General features: G+C 42.5%; 1 protein-coding gene across 7 annotated transcripts in view; it reads left to right on the forward strand.

Annotated features, from left to right (window-relative positions):
* Nucleotides 1–20,638, forward strand: part of LOC135216684 (mitochondrial 2-oxodicarboxylate carrier-like) — a 375,795-nt gene that overhangs the window by 29,659 nt on the left and 325,498 nt on the right. For all 7 annotated transcript variants that reach the window (XM_064252094.1, XM_064252120.1, XM_064252146.1 and 4 more), the window contains one exon: nucleotides 7,374–7,474. In XM_064252094.1, coding sequence (XP_064108164.1) covers nucleotides 7,405–7,474 — 70 coding nt within the window. In that variant the 5' untranslated portion in view covers nucleotides 7,374–7,404. The remainder of the gene's footprint in view (nucleotides 1–7,373; nucleotides 7,475–20,638) is intronic.

Genomic DNA, 20,638 nt, shown 5'->3' on the forward strand with positions numbered 1-20,638 from the left:
ATTTACAAAACACCTTAACAAAACTGTAACACTTAACTTACAAAAATCTAGAAATTACGTAAAAAATTTTTTTTTTTTTTTTTTTTTTTTTTTTATTTTTTTTTTTTTTTTTTTTTTTACAGAATTTCAACTTCATCACCGCTTTCAACGTTCTGTTTTTCATCACTTGGTTCTTCCTTTTTGCTTTCAACTTTCTGTTTTTTATCACTTGGTTCTTCCTTTTTGCCTACTCCTGCTAATGCTGAAGGCCTCTTTAAAAAATAACGATCCAAGGAAGATTGCTTCTGCCTACCTTTCACAATGTTCCTGAAACGACTCAAGCAAACGTCATCGAACTGCGCAAGCATATGACCTGTGTGAGCCTTTTCGGGGTGTCTTTTTTCGATAAACATTTGCACTTTATGAAAAGCGCCTAGAATATCCTTAATTTCTGCCGTTGTCATAGGCTCCTCCTCCTCTTCCTCACCGCTGCTAGAGAACTCCTCTTGAACGACGTTAAGTTGCATGGCCTCCAACTCCTTCAGGTCATCCGTCGTAAGCTCCTCTTGGTGCTCCTCGAGAAGGTCGTTGATGTCGTCCTCATCGACGACCAGCCCCATGGACTTGCCGAGTGCAACGATCTTGTCAAGATCTGGTTCCAAAACAGTTTCAGGATCATCAACTGTTTCTGACTCTGCAGCACCAGCTTCACCCAGGTCAAATCCCTCGAAGTCTCTGGCGGATACGGCATCAGGCCAGAGTTTCCTCCACGAGGAATTCAAGGTTCGCCTCGAAACCTCCTGCCAAGCTAGGTCAATGAGTCAGATGCAAATGACGATGTCGAAATGCTCCTTCCAAAATTGGTGCAAAGTGAGGTTTGTGGTATCGGTGATGTCGAAACATCTCTTGAAAAGATGTTTCGTGTACAGCTTCTTGAAGTTCGCTATCACTTGCTGGTCCATGGGCTGGAGGAGAGGGGTGGTGTTGGGCGGAAGAAAAGGAATCTTAACGAAGGAATACTCCGCTAGGATATCTTCCTCGAGGCCAGGAGGGTGGGGAGGGGCATTGTCCAACACCAGCAGACATTTCAGGGGGAGGCGCTTTCTTCTTGCAAAAAAAACTCTTCAACAGTTCTGGCCGAAACACAGATTTACCCACTCGGTGAACAAAAGCCTCGTTACCCAGGCTTTTGCATTAGCCCTCCACATCACTGGAAGCTTCTCCTTCAACACTTTGTGGGCCTTGAAGGCTCGAGGAGTCTCGGGGTGATACACCAGTAGGGGCTTCACCTTGCAATCCCCACTGGCGTTCGAACAAAGTGCGAGCGTAAGCCGGTCTTTCATAGGCTTATGCCCGGGTAGCTTCTTCTCTTCCTCCGTGATGTATGTCCGACGAGGCATTTTTTTTCCAAAAAAGGCCAGTCTCATCACAGTTGAAGACTTGCTGAGAACTGTAGCCTTCCTTGGTCATCATCTCGTCGAATGTCTTTTTAAAGGCTTCGGCCGCTTTCGTGTCCGAGCTGGCAGCCTCCCCATGGCGCACCACCGAATGGATGCCAGTCCGTTTACAAAATTTCTCGAACCAGCAATGCGAAGCCTTGAACTCTGGGGTTGGCGTTGAAGTCCCTTCCCCTCCATCGTCTTCCGCCTGCGCAATCAAATTGCCGAAAATAGCACTGGCCTTGTGGGCGATTGCTGTCTCCGTTACTGTATCGCCAACGATTTCTTTGTCTTTTATCCAGATGAGGAGCAGCCGTTCCATCCCGTCGTGCACATGGCTCCTCTTGCTGGACAAAATAGTGATGCCCTTCGACGGTGTAGTTGCTTTGATGGCATCCTTCTGTTTAAGGATGGTGCCTATTGTTGACGGATTACGGCCATATTCCTTTGCGATCACACTCAATCGCATACCAGCTTCGTACTTCTTGATGATCTCCATCTTTGTCTCCAAAGAGAGCATGCGCTTCTTTCCGTGAATTTCAACTTTCTTGGGACCCATGACTACGTTAATTTACGTAAAGTTACACTATACAGTCTTCGCACAACACGATAATATGTACTGCAACAAAATCACTAACGAATTTACGTTACTAAAAGAAATCGTTGGAGCGAACGAATGCCGATTGCGTACGGTAAAGTTTCAGGTGCGGAGTGGCCGAACTAAGGGACGCCAACACGTACGTATAGAAGATGCATGATGGGAGGGATGCTGTCCAATCAGAGAGAAGGATCTCATGGCTTGGCTAGCATCAGGAACCAATGGGAGGGCAGGAGGATGGTGGCGAGTCTACTATAACTAAGATGGCGGCGTGCGGCGCGAGTTTCAAAATTGTTATCGGGCGAATCTCGGACTTTCAGAAACCTTTCATATCTTGAAAACTTTTCGTATGTAGAGCAGTAAAATTTTTCGCATTGGCTTTCGTAACTTGAATTTTTCGTAAGTTGAGCCTTTCGTATCTCGAGGTACTACTGTATACTAGTAGACTCGCCACCATCCTCCTGCTCTCCCATTGGTTCCTGATGCTAGTCGCGGCCATGAAATCCTTCTCTCCTATTGGCCAGGGTCCCTCCCATCATGCATCTACTATGTACACGTGGTGGCGTGGCTCGGCCACTCGGTACCAGCATTGTTATAGTACGCACGCGGTATTCGTTTTCGGGATCGTCAATGTGTACGTTAACTTATTTAAAAAAAAAAAAAGAAAAAAGTGACCAAGCTCTCACATGGGATAACAGTGATCAAGGTCTCTCTCAATGGGATAACTGGAAACTTTGCAAGGTTGGCTTAGAAATCTCCACTTCCCTGCTGAAACAGAGGGTGTAGACCAATCATTTACAACATGATACCAGTATGTAGTGTACATATAATCAAGGCACTTCAGTTAATGTTGAAGGTCAGCAGCCGAACATTCAGCACCCAAATCAGTTGCAGAGAGAGGATTTGGTTGAACAGGGTTTTGATGGACACCAGGGCCAACAGAGTCATGAGGTGCAAAAAAAGAAAGTTGAAATTCTGTTTAAAAAAAAAAAAAAAATACTATGTAAAGTAAAAAAAAGTAAAAAAAAAAAAAAAAGTTAAAAATCAAAAAAAGAAAAAAAAAACGGCAGAAATTAAAGCAGCTTTTCATAAAGTGCAATCATTTGTAGAAGACACCCCCCGAAAAGGCTCACACAGGAACATTGTGAAAAGTACGTAGGCAGAAGCAATCTTCCTTGGATAGTTACGTTGTAGTACATACATATATTTTTTTAAAGTGTACGTACGTACATATTACATAAAAAAAAAACGCAGAAATTAAAGCCGCTTTTCATAAAGTGCAATCATTTGTAGAAGACACCCCCCAAAAGGCTCACACAGGAACATTGTAAAAAGTAGGCAGAAGCAATCTTCCTTGGATGGTTACGTATGTACGTAGCCTCACTCGAAAGGTAAGCTTCCACATTTTACGTTACAGTAATAATATTTCTTGTACACTGATATACACTTTATTTACAGGTTTTGCATTTTTAGTCTTAATTTAGGTATTGAATGGTCCAAATTGTTGTAGTATTTCATTGTTTATAGGTCAATTTAGCTTTATTATGAAATTTAATGGGGTGTTTTTGGAGGGCTTGGAACGGATTAGCCATTTTACATGTAAAGTGTGGTCCAAGATACGAAAACCTCATGATACGAAGGGCGCCTCGGAACGGATTAATTTTGTATCTCGAGGTACTACTGTAATGTGTTCCACAGTAAGAAGAGAGTTACATAGCATACAGACTGGTGCAGTTACCCCCTCTAAAAGGAACTGGTGGGTCAATTGTGTATGGCCAATTCTCAGACAACATGATACAGTTTCTACCCTACGGTTTTGTTGGAATACTGTATGTTACTGCCTATTCTTTGTTATTATTATTACTATAATTATTAGTAGTATTATTATTATTCAGGACACCCAAACCATTCAAAGAAATGTTTTCTTAGGATTTTTGACAATTTTCCACCTTACAACGATTTTCGGCTTGACACATCTCAAGAACTGAGCCCCCATCATAAATAAGGGACCTGTATTTGTTTGTATATAAAAAATTAGTGGCAATCTTGTTGGTCGTCTCCCCTTCTGGCCAACAATAAGAAGTTCAGGAAGATCAAAGTATTGAACATTGGCCATCATAGGCCTTCTTCAGATTGAAAAAAATACCTCCACTGTTTGGCATTGATTGGAAAATCCTTGCTGAATCTGATTTGATAATCTCGGTGAAGGGTCCAAGGCAGAATAATTCTTCCTAAAGCCAAACTGAACAGAAGATAACAATCTGTTTTTCTCTAAATGCCACATTAGATGAGAGGCCACCATTTTCTCAAACAATTTACAGACAAAGCTCGTTAGTGAAATTGGCCTGTAACTAGTGGGCTGATATGGATTGTTGTTTGGCTTAATGAATGTAACTACTATGGCCATCTTCCAAGATGGGGGAATGATGCCTGTCTCCCAGACCTTATTGAGTATTTTCATGAGATATATTTTGGCATGGTCCGGAAGATGTTTAATCATGTTGTATGTTAAGTTATCTGCATCAGGGGCTGTTGATTCATAAGGTGAGAGAGCTTCTCGTAGTTCCCTAGTGAGAACTTAGCATTATATGCTTCATTGTTTCATTGAACTGTGGTGTGTAGTTTTTGGAACTTCATGGTGCAGACAGACATGTTGTACCTGAGTCAGGGTGACAGAGGTCCGTGCGCAGAGATCGACAATTTGTGTTTCTTTACATGCACACACATAGGGATAAATGCAAATGTACGTAGTCTGTGCACATGCATGATATTTACATTGGCGGAAAGGCCATAGAATTCTACATAAAATGATATAAGTTGCAAATGGCAAATTGTACAGATAAATATAAAATATCGTAAAGACAAGTACTCTCCCCCAAGACAATCATAATGAAATAATGATTGGAAGATTAAATACGATGAGGAACTTTTAGTCATGGTATTGTTGCAGAGACAGGAGTCGGCCCAGTGACCTTGAGATCATTTGTTGTGGGATGTCATCTGACTGTTGAGTCCTTTGGCGTTTTGGCTGACAGGAAGCCTCCCCTGGCAGTGCCGGGGGAGTTTGACTGTTGACCGTGGGCATCCTCGGCCGCGAAGTGACATGCTGGGAGCTTTGGGAGTGGCATAGTGTGTGTGGTGGTGCCTTGGAGTGTCGTTCTCATCAGGCGGGCCAAGGAGGCCCACATGTAGCAGTGGCGTCGGGCGGGCTGAGGAGGCCCACAGGTGCAGCAACGGCGTCGGGTGGGCCAAGGAGGCCTACAGGTGCGGCAGCAGTGCTGGGTGAGCTGAGGAGGGGTACAGGTGTGGCAGCGGCGTCAGTTGGACTGAGGAGGACCACAGGTGCACCAGCGACGTTGGGTCGGCCGAGGAGGCTCATAGGCACAGCACCGGCGTTGGGCGGGCCGAGGAGGTCCACAGGTGCAGCACTGGCGCTGGGCAGGCCGAAGAGGTCCACAGTTGCAGTAGTGGCATTGGGCTACATCAGCGGCATCGGGGGCGGCCAAGGAGGCCCACAGGCAGCAGTGTCAGGCGGGCCAGGGAGGCCCACAGGAAGGCTGGAGCCTGGTCTGAGGCGATGTTGTCTGATACACTGCAGTGGCTGATCGAGCTTGAGGGAAAGACCTCTGCACAGGTGCTAGTAGTGGCTTCTGTCATCGGAGTCGCCTTGGGCTACCTAGTTGATCAGTCGATGATAGTCAGGAGGTATGTGGTGTCCCCCGATTGAGGCAAAGCCCATGTTTTGGCTGATATTCACCGAGGTACCCATCCTCTTAACTTGCCTCACACAACAAAATGCAAAAGTGCCGTATTTAGTCCGTTAATTGTGTCTGGTTCGTCAGAGTCTAGACTAGTTGCTGTGTGGTTCTGTTAATGATTCTGAGTGTGGTCGATGTGTGTCGTTAATGGAGGGAGCCAAAACTGAGGAAAGGAGCTTTCAGAGACCTAGACTGTGGCGACATGTAGCTCCGTTAAAGGTTTCTCTGAAGTTAAGCGGCCATAGTGAGTCTGTTAATGGCAGAGCCAAAACCGCTGTTTACCATCACTCTGGGGTCACCAGTTGTGAGGACAAGAGATGAAGGCAGGTATCTGGGTACTGATGCTTGATTGCCCGAGAGAGGGGTATACTACATGGACAGGTGTGGACAGACATGTAGTACTTGAGTTGGGGCAACAGAGGTCTATACGCAAAGATCGACAATTTGTGTTTCTTTACATACACATACATAGGGATAAATGCAGATGTAGTCTGTGCACATACGTGATATTTACATTGGCGGAAAGGCCAGAGAACTCTACATAAAATTATATAAGTTGCAAATGGCAAATTGTACAGATAAATATAACATTTCTCTTTCAGTCATCAGGTCAGTTATGAAAATACAGTGATCATTGTAACTAATTGTTTTATACACCACTGTAAAACACATGCATATGAGAGACATGCATAAGCTGAACAGCGTAGTAGACATTATTTCATGTATGAACTGTTTGTTTTTATTTTGGGCTAGATGAGAAGTTAATTTAACGGCATAATTGACGCAAATATTCAGTCAGAACTGCTGCAATGCCTTTCTTGTACATGTGAGTAAAATATAGTAGTATAGTATAAATTATTGGTCCCCTAGTATGTACTGTAGTATATTAAGTGTATAATAGGGCCTCTATAGAAGTAACTCAGAATCTGCATTAGTACTGCCTACAAATGAAGTCTAGGCCTCTGTACCCTTAATCCCATACTGCACAAGATGTTTTAAAGATTTTTGAACAACTAAATTATGATGCCAGTTGCTCCTGTTAATATATCTTAACTGTCCTTCGCTAATCCAGTCCCTGGATTAACTCAGAGCAGCTCTTCCTCATCTGAAGCCTAACCTCAAAAGTAATGATCATGCTAAGTGCATGGTTATTCCCGTTTTATTTTTATTGAATTTGGTAATACGTATGTATAAATTTTTGTATTTTTTTTTGTTTTGTAGTTTGCTTTACTGTATTTGAGAGTAAATGCAAGAGATCTTGCATTATATTGTTTAACCTTCCTTTTGGATTTATTTCCAACCAGTGTGTGAAATATGGAAAACCTTCAAGACCTTAAAATTTGTTTTCCCAAAATGCCATCTATTAAAATTGCTAAGAAAAGGGTTGGTCCAAAGATAGCCAGTCTTGAAAGTTGCTTCTTTTTTTTCCCATGCAGCTTGCCAACAAGGGTCTTAGTAGCCATAGGAGCAATGTGTATATGGATTTTCTTACCTCATATCTCATTGAAAGACAGATATAAGATGAACATTTTTTTTAAATATATTCAAGTTTATTTTTTACTGGTTTCAGAAGGTTTTAATGTTAATTTTATTTTACAGGTGCTAGTGCAGTAAATGCTCAAATTTAAACATGGCACAACAGAAGAATACATTTTCACTTAAGAATATGGGTATCAATTTAGTAGCTGGTGGCTCTGCAGGTGAGTTTTTATCTGATTACTTTAACCCTTTCATAGTTACACTTGTCCTATGATGCATAACATTGACGTAAAAGAAGTTAGCAAACAATAGCATATGATAATTATTTTTTGCCATGATGTCTCAACTAATTTTGTAGGAAAACGTTCCAATCACTTGAATGGGCCATAAGTGACTACAGTCAACCCCAGGTATTTGGGGGGAGATAGGGACCACAAACACCCACAAATAGCTAAAATCTGTGAATACATGACATCCCCCTCTAAAAATGCTTTATAACTGTCTATTTAAAAAGTTCCAATACTAAAAAACTTTTAAAATGCTTATTTTAATAGTAGTTCAAACAAAAATATACCTTATACACTTTAATATCATGTCAAATTTGTCTTACAATATTACTCTTATTGGACAGATAACATAATGTGAGTAACAATAACAGTACCATATGTGAGTAACAATAACAGGTTTTGAGTGGTTGGCAGATTAACTAGTGGTGAATAAAATGTACAGTGGAACTTCAGTTTTCTTATACAATCTGTTCCAGAACTAATCATGAAGTCTGAAACCTACAAAATCCAAAACAATAATTCCCATAAGGAATAATATAAATCCAATTAATGCATTCCACACACACACACACCAACATTAAGAAAAAACCATTTTATAGCGAATAAAGAGTTTTTACATACAGAAAACAATGAGAAATGAATATAAATGCTATTGAAATGGATAAATAAACATTTAAAATCACTTACCGTTATGGAAGACTCTTGTTTAGTGTATGGAAGATGGAGAGGAGGGGAGAGGGAGGAAGAGAGGTTATTGTTTGGAAGGGAAATCACCCTCCAGAACGACTTCAGTTATCAAGGGCCTATCTGGAGTTACTTCTCTTTATTTTTTACTGGCACTTTTTAGGGTTACTTCCCCCTTTGTATTTTTACTGTCACACAACAAAACAGTCCAGAGACGTTTGTTTCTGTCATCACTTTAAAATTTACATAAAGTGAAAAAAGGCATTGTCATTAAACATGTTGGAGGGACAGATTACGTCATCTGTGTTGGGATGATAATTCTCCACAAAATTGTTTACATTGCTCCACTTTGCAAACATGTCCTTAATCACTTAAGTAGGTACATTATGTCTGCCCATTTGCTTTTCGAATTTTTCAAACTAGCCTCTGTTGTCCTTAAATTCTCTGACATCAGCACTTGCAGGCATTTTCTTATTGAGATCAGCATGCAAGATCCTTGCCATTTCACAAATTGTTGCCTACAACACTTTGCTATTGAGTTCTTTCTTAGATACTGTAGTGTTTCTCACATTTTTTACAGAAGAGTTAACACTTGGGATTTTCTTTGGCCCCATGATGGCTTATTTAGCAGTAGCACTTGAATAAAAAAAAAAGACAACAACAACAAACACAAAGGCAGAGTGGTTCATAAGAGAACATGGGATGCTATGGTTATGCACTTTGTGCAGGGCCTAGTTGCAAGCGTTTCTGGGTGTACGAAACCCGAGGATATGTACGAAACCCGAGTAAAGATTTCATCTGAAAAAGTCTTAAGAAAACCTAATTGTACAAAAACCAGGGCATATGAAATCCGAGGTTGAGTGTATTACCTGCAGGAATGGGGCAGGGAAGAGTTTCCATTATTTCAGTGACATAAATTTACTATTGGCAACTTATAGACTGGCTCAGCTCATTGTTCATGGGCATATCATGAGTCAGTTGTGTTCTTGACTTGAATGAGGTACAGTAGACCCCCATATTCGTGGGGGATGTTTATGAGACCCCCACCCCAAAAATAGCTAGAATCCGTGTATATTTAGAGCCCCCTCTAAAAAAGGGATTTTGACAAAGGAGAAATCTATTTCTGGGGGAAGACCTGTGTCGCCCGGTGAAATGTTCCTATAGCACTCATATCTAGGTATAAATAACTGCTAAATATACCAGAGAAAAAAGCCATATGGAATACTGGAGTTACTACCCCCAGCTCGCTCACCCTCATAGGGTGTCGGTATAGCACAGGGGCGAGTGGAAGCCACTACCACAGATACTTTGCCAATTAGAAGTCTCCTCTCTCAAAATCCCTCTCTAGAGAGGTGCCGTTACAACGTCTACCTTCCGCTCGCTACTACTACCTCTGCCAGAAACCTTCATTCCTGAAATACGCACCCAAGCTTGGGCCAGCTAAAGGGTGGGAAAAAGGAAAAAAGAGGGATGGGTACACCGGGCAACACAGGTCTTCCTCCAGAAATAGATTTTCCTTTGTCAAAATCCCTTTTCTGGGTTCGACTTGTGTCGGCCGGTGAAATAGTAGCAGAGAATTGGCCATACAAGCTTGGTAAACAAAAATCTTTATGAAAAGAAAATACAAATTTTCTTAAAATTATTGTTTTAATAACCAATGTAAGAATAGCAAATTACAAATGGTAAAAAAGCACCTAATACGACCAAATCCTTACTATCCTGGGAAAAAACAACAGGTAATGAACATAAAACAAATGCAATAATGAACTATGTACATGTACAGGAGTGGGTTGATGAGCAGTCCAGTCCGGAACATAAGGCAGAAAGGCAGGGATTACAAGCGAGACAGGTAGGTGAGAGTGAGTACCAAAATATAATTATAGCAAAATAATAGAATACAGATAATAGAGTTACATAACTAGGCCGTATCAGGGGAGACAATGCTCCCTGCAGCCACTGCTGAATATTTAAGGGCCTCTAGATTTTTCAGATAGTGGCGTTTAAATACTGTCAGGGATTTCCAACCCGTATATTTTTTAAGATCCTCGAAGTTCATATTATGAAAATAATTAACTGAGGTAGCCACTGCCCGGATATCATGGACATGAGGGACTGAATCCGGATTGGCTTGTTTAATAAGATAAAGAATTTGTTGTCTGATTCCCTTCAAGGAAATGGTTCCACCTTTCTCTCTAATAAAAAGAGGACCTGAAGACCTTTTAGAAGTTCTGCCCAGATAAGATTTTAATGTAACAATAGGATATAATGATGGGTCCTGTGGGAGAGGGACAATCTTCCATGGAGACCACTTGTTTTGTGGGTCTTTATTCTTTGCTAAGAATTTCCGATCTAGAGAGAGCAGAATTTCTCCTGACGGGAGGAAATCAATATGATTTGGTTCTCTAGAGAGAGCCGACAGTTCAGATATTCTGGCGCCTGAGGCCAGACTCATTAAAAATAATGTTTTCCTGAGAGGGGTTATATATGAGCATGATTTGTTATCAGTATCTGAAGCCAACCTGAGTACGTCATTCAAAAGCCAGGAGACCGTGTGAGGGCGGTCCACCGTTCTCAGATGAGCTCATGCTCGAGGGATAGACGAGAAGTACGAATCTGTTAAATCAATATTAAAGCCAAACTGAAATATCTTCCTCAAGGCAGGTTTAGTCATAGTAATGGTACTAGCAGCTAGGCCTTTTTCAAACAGAGTTCTAAAAAATGAAATTGCCAGATTTTTAGTCATCTTCTGGACATCTGATTCTTTTAGAAACATGGCTAGCTTCCTTACTGCTGAATCATACTGCCTGAGTGTTGATTCTCTTTTGTCTGACTCCCCGAACAGGGTGTTTAGCGGGTCAATACTAGCATCCTTCTGTGCCGCAAACTTCATGAAGTCCATAAAGTTAGGGCATTCAGAATTCTTCAGGAAGCTGACACAATCCGAGTTTGTACTATTTGAGTCAGTTTTGGGTTGGGAATCCGTCTGGGACGGAGTTTCAACTCTAATAGAAGAGGAAACCAATTGCTCTTCAGCCAGTTGGGTGCTACCAATGCTATCTGTCCTCTGAAAGATCTGAGTTTGTGTAGGACTTTCAGCAAGAGGTTTATTGGCGGAAATAGGTAAATCTTCTGCCAATTGTTCCAGTCTATGGACATCGCATCTGTGGCGTGAGCCAGAGGATCCAGATTGGGAGCCACATAACACAGAAGTTTGTGATTGGACTCTGTGGCGAACAGGTCTACCTGAAGGCCCGGGATTTGTTGGCAAATCCAATGGAATGATTTTGTGTCCAAGGACCACTCCGACTCCAGCGGAGTTGTTCTGGATAGTGAGTCTGCAATGACATTCCGTACTCCTGCCAGGTGAGTAGCTGACAGGTGCCAATGATGTTTCATTGCCAACGAAAATACATATTGCAATGATCACATGATTTATTTGGCTCGACTTGGAGCCTCCTCTGTTTATGCAAGGAACTATCACTGCGCTGTCCGAGACTAGTCTGATATGAATGTTCCTGGCCGAAGCTAGTCGTTTCAAGGTCAGAAAAATGGCCATTGCCTCTAGTACGTTGATGTGGAACTGGCGGAATGTCGTCGACCACGTTCCTTGAACCTTCTTGTACTGAGAGTAACCCCCCCATCCGCTCAGAGAGGCGTCCGTGTGGACTATCAGAGACGGCGGGGGAAATTGCAGTGACACTGATTTGGAAAGACTCCGGACTTCTGTTCATGGGCGGAGTCTTTTCCTTAATATTGGTGGAATCAAGGAGATTTTGTCTCTGAACTTCTTGTTGGCTCTTTTCCGCCAAACCCGATTGATATCCTTCAGTCTTGCTTTCAACAGAACATTGTTATTGTAGCAAACTGAAGTGAATCTAAGATTCTCTCTTGGGTACGACGAGAAGCCTGTTTGTTCTTGAGGAATTGTCTCGTAGCTTTCGCCATCTCTCTGCACTTCTTTGGCGGAAGAGATAGTTTGTGTGTGGTTAAATTCCATTGAATTCCCAACCTTTGAAAGCGAGACGCCAGAGTGAGACGGGACTTTTCCTTGTTGATCTGGAAACCCAGGTAGTCTAGGAATTTTATTACTTTGGCTGTTGCCTTTCGACATTCCTTGTCGCTGGTTGCCCAGACGAGCCAGTCGTCTAGGTAAGCTACCAACATTACCCCCGAGCTCTTAGTTCCTGTACTACTGTCTCTCCTAGTTTGGTGAATATTCTGGGCGCTATGTTGAGCCCGAACGGCATGGCTCTGAACGAGTAAGCTTGTTTTCCTAGTTTGAAGCCTAGTATGGAGAGAAGTTTCTTGCTATCGGTACATGATAGTAAGCGTCTGTAAGATCGATAGAGGTGGTGACGACCCCACGGGGAAGTAAGGTCCTTACCTGTGAGACGGTTAGCATGCAGAACTTGTTGCATTGAATGTATGAGTTGAGACGGGACAAGTCCAGAATCACTCTTCGTTTGTCCAAGTCCTTCTTTGGTACACTGAACAAAAATCCTTGAAATTTCAGGTGACTGACTTTCTTTACTTTCTTTATTGCCTTCGTCTGAAGAAGGTCTTTGGCATAGTCTAGAAGGTCTGTCGTTGGAATCTGATGAAAACTGACTGGTGGAGGAGGCCCTTTCTTCCATTTCCACCCCAGACCTTTCAATACAATACTGTGGGCCCACATACTGAAGGTCCAATTGTCCTGGGAGAGGTACAGTCTCCCACCCACCTGCAGAGACTCATTGACTGGTTGAGGTCTTACTTTCTCTGCCTCCTCTGAAGCCTCTGCCTCTAGAGCCAGCTCTCTGCCGGACAGCACCTCTGGTTCTGCTACCCTTTGCGTGTCTATTAAAGCCTCGAAACGCCCCTTGTGTTTCAAACGAGGCGTTGAAAGCTGGGGAAGTTACAAGGGCAGCCAAACTTGAAAACCGTGAGTCGGTTGACTCTGCAGCAGAACAAACTGCTGTTGTGGCTGTGCCCTATATGTCGAAGGCTTGCTCTTCTGGGAGACAGGAACTGCCTGTACCACTGCTTGAGACTGAGAGGTCTGGAAAGGCTGATACTCCCTAGGCCTCTTCCTACTTTTGGATTGTGGTCTGGGGGTCTCGAACTTCCTTTTGAAGGGAAGTCCCCAGTGGAAACGAAGGTTCTGGTTAGCTCTAGCCGCCTCGCTGAGGACGCTGTTAACCAAGTCCTCAGGAAAGAGGTTGGCACCCCATATCGATGCCTTTATGGGCTTGTTCGGCTCATGCCTGATGGAGGCATTAGCAAAGACATGCTTCCTGCAGGCTCGTCTAGCCACTATAAAATCATACAGGTCCGATTGAAAATCAGGACCCGTGTGGAGGCACACTCCGGGTCGAGTTTGCCCACCGTGAACGTTGCCGGAGCGCCAGCCCAACACTCCAGATCTCCGGGAAAGAGCAAAGAGGTAGCCTCCATCTCTTTTAGTTGAGGCATGGGTTTGTCCTCCATTCCGGCTTGCAGTGTTAATTCTGCAATCTTTGATGTGCAAGGAGTCGGGACGTCATCCGGCGCTACAAAACATGGTATAGCAACCTTTGTGGGACATCAACTTGGTGTTGACGCACTCCCATTCCGTAAGGTGTGGACCCATGCCGACTGAGCCTGATCCCTAGGGTAGATAACTGTCTCTTTTGGGACCTTGTCTACCCTCACCTTGGCTAGTCTAGCGTAGCCCGGAAAGGGGAATTGTAGGTCCGGCGGGAAGAACTCATAGTCTTCCACGGGTCGGGTTCCGCAACCTTCAGTTGTAAGCTTTCCCTCTGAAAACGGAGCATGTCGAGCCAACTGCCATGGGTTGCTATTCTTGAATGGCGGAAGCTTGGATGCGTCCGGCACCGCAAGGGACTGCGGTGTGTTTCCGGACTGGAGAAATCCGGTCACCAATTCCTCCTGGGCTTGTAATCTCTGGGTCAGAGACATGATGGACTGTCTGGATGTCTCTAGACCCGAGGCGAGTCAAGAGGACATCGATTGAAGTCTCGAGTCCACTACTTCGCTCATCTTCTGCATGAGAAGAGTGGTGAAAGCCTCATGGTCGAAGCCAGACTCTGCCGGTCTGGCTTTAGAAGACTTAGCTCTCGACCCTTTGGGTGGAGGAGTAGCTTTGGCCGAGGAAGTCGAAGGCTTGGGGGCCAATGACGACCTGGTGGAGTCTGCCAGGGAAGGTTTGGCTGGTCTACCCGCCTTCGGCAGAGACTTCGTCTTCAAGGTTTTCACCTTGGGGATTACTGAGCCCGACCTATTCCAAAGGCCTTAAGGGTCAACAGCGAGGAGGTCTTGAGCGTCAGATCAATCAAATCAGGTTCCCCAGTGTCGGGGACTTTTCCAACCGATATGTGTAAGCATAGAATTCAGAGTAACAATGAGGCGAGTATGTTACCTACCGACTCATCTGTTACGTTCCTAACAAGGTCGTAACTCACCGTGCAGGCTTCTGGGTGCCAGACCGCGCGTCCCTCCAGGTGGATGGCGCAGCTGGCATGAGACCGGCAGACCTCATGCCCATACGGTTTGTACAGGACAGCTGGGCATCCCTCATCCTGGCATCGAACCATCTGTAAGTTGGAAAGATATAGGAGTATCATCAAATAATGCCGCCGGAGTTAATTCCTGGCGTTTGAGTACACTTAAACTAGTTACTTAACCAGCTAAAGGTAATATAGAGTATAATCTTCAACTTACTTGTTATTAATAAAGCTCTGGATGTCTCCACATGTTCCAGGATTCATACTTTGGGTATTGCCAAAGCTATAATCGGCGGAGAGGGCCTGATACGAGCAGAACAGGGAAACAAGGCAAAACATAGAAGACGGAAAACAGAGCGGCGGGAACAACGGTACATAGAATTCCGGTGTACACATCTTGGCGCATGTGATGGTAGACCACACTTCGCCGGAATAAACACAGGCCCGAGACATACCAACAGAAGCTACATAATAAATTTTCTTAATACTAAGCTCTGAATGTCTCCGCCTACTCTGGAATCCATAATCTCATTATCACAATAGCTAAAACCGGCGGGATTGGCCTGATACGAGCAGAACAGGGAAAATATGTAAAACCTAAGCCTGAGTCTGATCGTACCGGAGAAGAGTAGCAATTCCAAGTCGATTAGAAACGCGGCTCTAAGCCTAGTTCCGCCCCCACTGGAGTGTGGAAGCAGCGATAACACTAGAGAAGTACGGAAAACAGAGCGGCGGAACAGCGGTACGTAAATTCTGGCATATAGCCTCCTGGCGGGTGTGATGGTAGACCACACCTCGCCAGAAAACACAGTCCTGGAGACATACCAACAGAGATTACATAATCTACTAATCCCCCAATCTCCTCCGACTAATCCCAGGACAGAGTGCTACTCTCTAGCTGCCGTTCATCGGTAGGATTACTTGGGCAGCGAGCTAACAAAGCAGCGCCGGAACAAGTCCGGGATAGGGGGTGGGGGGGAAGTGTCTGGAGGAGAGTGGACGAGTCGTGATCGCCTGGCCGCAGCAACCGATCAGTGAAAACCACTTCTCGAGAAGCCGTTAACTAGCCTACCACTAAAGGGGGCAGAAGACGGTAGGCCAACTGACACCCTAAAGGGGGCAATGGCCCAGGCTACATCCAACAAAGACAATTCATAAAATAATTGATGAGTAATTACTGGAAGTACTGACGAAAAAAGGGGGGGAGGAGAAAACTGCACCCAGCTAAGATCCCAGCTCAACCCTCCAAAATCGAATCTACCGATCTGGTCAGGTAAGACAGGCCTAGGCCCTACAAACATAACAAGAGAGAGACACACTAGTCCTGGACCACCCTCCAAGCAAACATATCGGATAGGTCAGGGTAGGACATCGTGAAGAACTTCCAACCTTATCAAATAGTAATACAAGACTATAATCGAAAACTAAACTAGAAATATACATGCATGAGTGCCACGAATGAATGAGGAATCTTCACCTCTAAAAATAAACTGGCGGACCACTAGGCTAGCCTAGGATGCCAAAAACACAATACTCATGCATAACGTTATGAAGCATATCACCGTACGCACGAAAGGGAACCAACATGCTCCTGAGGGATTGATGATAATGAAAAAAAGGCCCTATACGTAATAGGCTAATAATGTAAGACAAACCGTAAAAAACAAAGCCTCAGTATACGTCAGGAGCGAGACGGGCCCTATAATAGGCTAATAACGTAAGGATAAAACCGTAAAAAACAAGGCTCTCAGAATTCGTTAGGAGCGAGAATGATGAAAAAGAATACGAAAACAGTAGCCTATACAGTGAAGTGCTAAACGGTGGATAAAATACACCCTGAGATAAAAACTGAAATAATCGCGCACGCCGCCAACCATGCACCCAAAATGGCGGATCGTAAGAGCGTCATACCCGGCTCCCAAGAACAAGAGACTTAAAATAAGGGCCAAAACTGGATGCATCGTTGCCCCAACGTGTTCAAAAACGATAAATGGAATATTCAACTTAATGAAGAAGCTTGTTGCTCGAGAGAAGACATGATGCTTCGCAAAAAACACTTCCTGGGAACAGCGAAAACGGCGCATGTAGACATGGTGAGTGCTATTACAGGAATAAGGGTTTCTGGCAGAGGGTAGTAGTAGCGAGCGGAAGGTAGACGTTAAAACGGCACCTCTCTAGAGAGGGATTTTGAGAGAGGAGACTTCTAATTGGCAAAACATCTGTGGTAGTGGCTTCCACTCGCCCCTGTGCTATACTGACACCCTATGAGGGTGAGCGAGCTGGGGGTAGTAACTCCTAGCATTCCATATGGCTTTTTTCTCTGGTATATTTAGCATTTATTTATACCTAGAAATGAGTGCTATAGGAATATTTCACAGGCCAACACAGGTCGAACCCAGAAAAGTAACTTACAGTTCAATGAAAGCAAAATCACTAACACAAATTTATGTTAACAAACGAAATATTTGTGAATGAACGAATTCCAGGTGTTTATTGTAAGTTAAAATAGTTTTTTTAAGTATGTCTTTTAATATTATAATAGTTTTGTATGATTGTGTATTTATTACTATGGAAGGGTGTGTATATGTGATTCGTTTATTTTTTTTTATATTTTATTTTGACTAAAGTTTTTATTATTTGCTATGTAATTTGATTTTTTTTTTCTTTTTTTCCCATTTCTCTTTCTGTATTGATAGATTTTTTGAATATTTTAATCATTTATATATATTTTCGCATGGAAATCAAAAAAGCACGAAAAGAATCTTGGACAATATTCATATCTTCACTAAATTCGAAAACTCCTCTGACTCTAGTTTGGAAGAGAGTTAGAAAAATAGCAGGCAAGTTTACTTCTTGTCAACCTCCAGTTATCAAGATCAATGGTTGCGAGGTAGCAGACCCCCAGTTAGTGGCAAATGAGTTTGCTAATCATTTTGGTAATGTTGCGAAGAAAAATGATAATAGACCCTGTTCAGCTCACAGACGGATAATGGAACAGGTTGAAATTGATTTTAATACCTTAAGACATGAGCAATACAATGCTCCTTTTACTATTAGAGAATTTGAATCAGCCTTGAATAAATGTAATGAATCAGCTCCTGGACTGGATGATATAACATATTCAATGATTAAGCATACTCCTGAAAATATCAGACTTTTCATATTAAGCCTTATTAACAGAATTTACCGAGAACATATCTTCCCCAAGCTTTGGGAGAAGTTAAAATTACTGCCATTTGTGAAACCTGGAAAAGATCCATTCAAGACAGAAAATTATCACCCAATTGCATTGACATCTTGTTTGTGTAAGATCATGGAAAAAATGGTGAACACACAATTGATTTGGTATACGTACTTGGAAAGAGGTAAATATCTGTCGCCTGTTCAGTGTGGTTTTTGGAGTATGCACTCCACAACTGATGTATTGGTACGAATGGAATCTTCAATATGTGAAGCTTTTGCTGACAAGCACCATCACATCACTGTTCTTTGATCTAGAGAAGGCTTATGATACAACATGGAGATATGGCATTTTGAGTGTCCTTTATGAATGTAACCTGAGAGGCAATTTGCCCCTCTTTATTAAGGCTTTTTTAAAAAATAGGATATTTCAGGTTCAGGTTGGAGCAACATTGTCAGATGTGTTCAATCAAGAAGGAGTGCCACAAGGAAGTGTTTTAAGTGTAACCTTGTTTTCCTTGGTAATCAATGGGGTGTCTAAAATAATTCCCCCAGGTATAACATACTATACCCTTTTTGTTGATGACCTGTCGATTTCTTTTGCAGCATCAAGGATGGCAGTGGCTAAACGCCGCCTTCAGCTCTGCAATGATAATATAGTAAAGTGGGCTGAGGTTAATGGTTTTAGATTTTCTGCCAGTAAAACAGTAACTATGCACTTTTGTTGTGTAAGGGGAATCCACCCTGATACAGATCTATTCATTCATAGGCAGAGAATTCCATGTGTTGGTGAAACAAGGTTTCTTGGCTTGATTTTTGATAGCAAGCTGACCTGGATTCCACATCTGAAATATATTAAGGCAAAATGCTTGAAAGCAATGAATTTGCTGAAAATCATGTCTTACACTTCGTGGGGTGCAGACTGAACTCAGATGTTGAGATTATATAAAGCCTTGGTCTTTTCAAAATTAAGTTATGGGTGTGAGGTGAACACTTTTGCGAAGCCAAATAGCCTTAAAATGCTCAACTCGATTCATCATGGAGGAATACGGTTGTGTACAGGAGTATATTTAAATCGTCTCCCACCGAGAGCATGCTTGTAGATGCTGATGAGGTGCCACTGGATCTTCATTACAAGTGTCTGCTGGTTCAGAGCTGGTATAGATTCCAGAGGCTACCTAAGTCTTTAACCAGCAATTGTATGAGAAATGAAAGGCAATGGCAGTTTTATGAAAGTCACCCCAAGCAACCTCATCCATTTGCTTTTAGAGTAAATGTCATTGTCCGTGAAATAAATATGCCAAGGATCGAGATTTTGCCAGCAAAATATTCAGTTAGTCCCCCCTGGAACTTCCCAGAGGTTAAATTCTCCAGATATTTCAATTTTACCAAGAAGAATTGTCCAGTGAGGCTATGCGGTCAATATTTTTAGAACACTCCTTGCAACATGATAACTCTCCTGCAGTTTTCACGGATGGCTCAAAGTCAGATGCTGGGGTCGGCTTTGGAGTAGCCTTCCCTGATTTAGAGACAAGTGGCAGGTTATCACCGGTTGCATAGATTTTTACAGCAGAATTATATGTAGTTTTAAAGCTTTAAAGGAAATTTTTATTCGGAATGAAAATAATTTTATTATATATTGTGACTCAAGAAGTGTTCTTCAGTCGCTGGAATCTTGTAACCTTTTAAACCCTCTGATTTTAGATATACTGGAGTGGCTGCTTTTACTGAAAAGAAGAGGGAAAGAAATAAAGTTCTGTTGGGTGCCTTCCCATGTTGGGGTGGCTGGGAATGAGAAAGCTGACCAACTTGCAAAGTCGGCAGTCAACTCCCCAGAACCCACAGATGCCTACTACCATGTCGGGATTTATATCCTCTAGTAGGTCGGAGAATTAAAAAATGTTGGCAGTCCCAGTGGGAGGATATTTTGACTAATAAAAAAATGCGCAGTATCACGTCATCGGTGTCTCCTTGGTCATATCCGTATATGCCAAGGAGACAGGAAACGATGTTGTGCAGATTGAGGATTGGACATAAAAGACTCACACATGGGTTCTTGATGTCTCGTGAAAATCCTCCGTTTTGCCAGAACTGTACTGTGCCCTTGACTGTGAAACATTTGTTGATTGAATGTCCCAGATTCAGGAATTTGAGACATAGGTTCCTGTCTTGGGGTCGTGACAGAGTAGGTAATTTTATCCTAACTACAATTCTTGGAAAGGATTGTAATATAGAGCAGTTATATAAATTTATGGGGGAGGCGGGCCTCCTCAACCAAATTTAAATTATACATAGATTGTCTATGTAAGAACTCATATATATGAACAAAATTTCTATATACATATATTTTTAGATATTTTTATATGAAATTTATTAAAAAATTTAATTTTTTCTATTTAATTTATTTCGGTGTCAGTTACCCAGATGTTGTGATGCCAGATTTAATAGACACAATGAATTTAATCATTTATATTTAGTGGCATCAGTGACCTTAGTTGTTATGATGCCAGTATAATTCTCAGTAATCAATCAATCAATTCAGTTCTGAAAATTACTTAACCGCCTGGCCGTTATTCGTTTTATTCAGCCTCGGCTATAACCTGAAGTTTAATTTACTTGAGATTTCCATTGCATGAGGGATGAACACAAATATATTTTATTTTTACTTATGGAAGCCACCATTGAGAATCAGCAGGGTTTAACAACTTGACAATTTTAATGGAGCTCTTAAAAACACTTGATAGTTATGGTA

This window comes from Macrobrachium nipponense, chromosome 19 (genome assembly GCF_015104395.2).
Source record: "Macrobrachium nipponense isolate FS-2020 chromosome 19, ASM1510439v2, whole genome shotgun sequence".
Lineage (NCBI taxonomy): Eukaryota > Metazoa > Arthropoda > Malacostraca > Decapoda > Palaemonidae > Macrobrachium > Macrobrachium nipponense.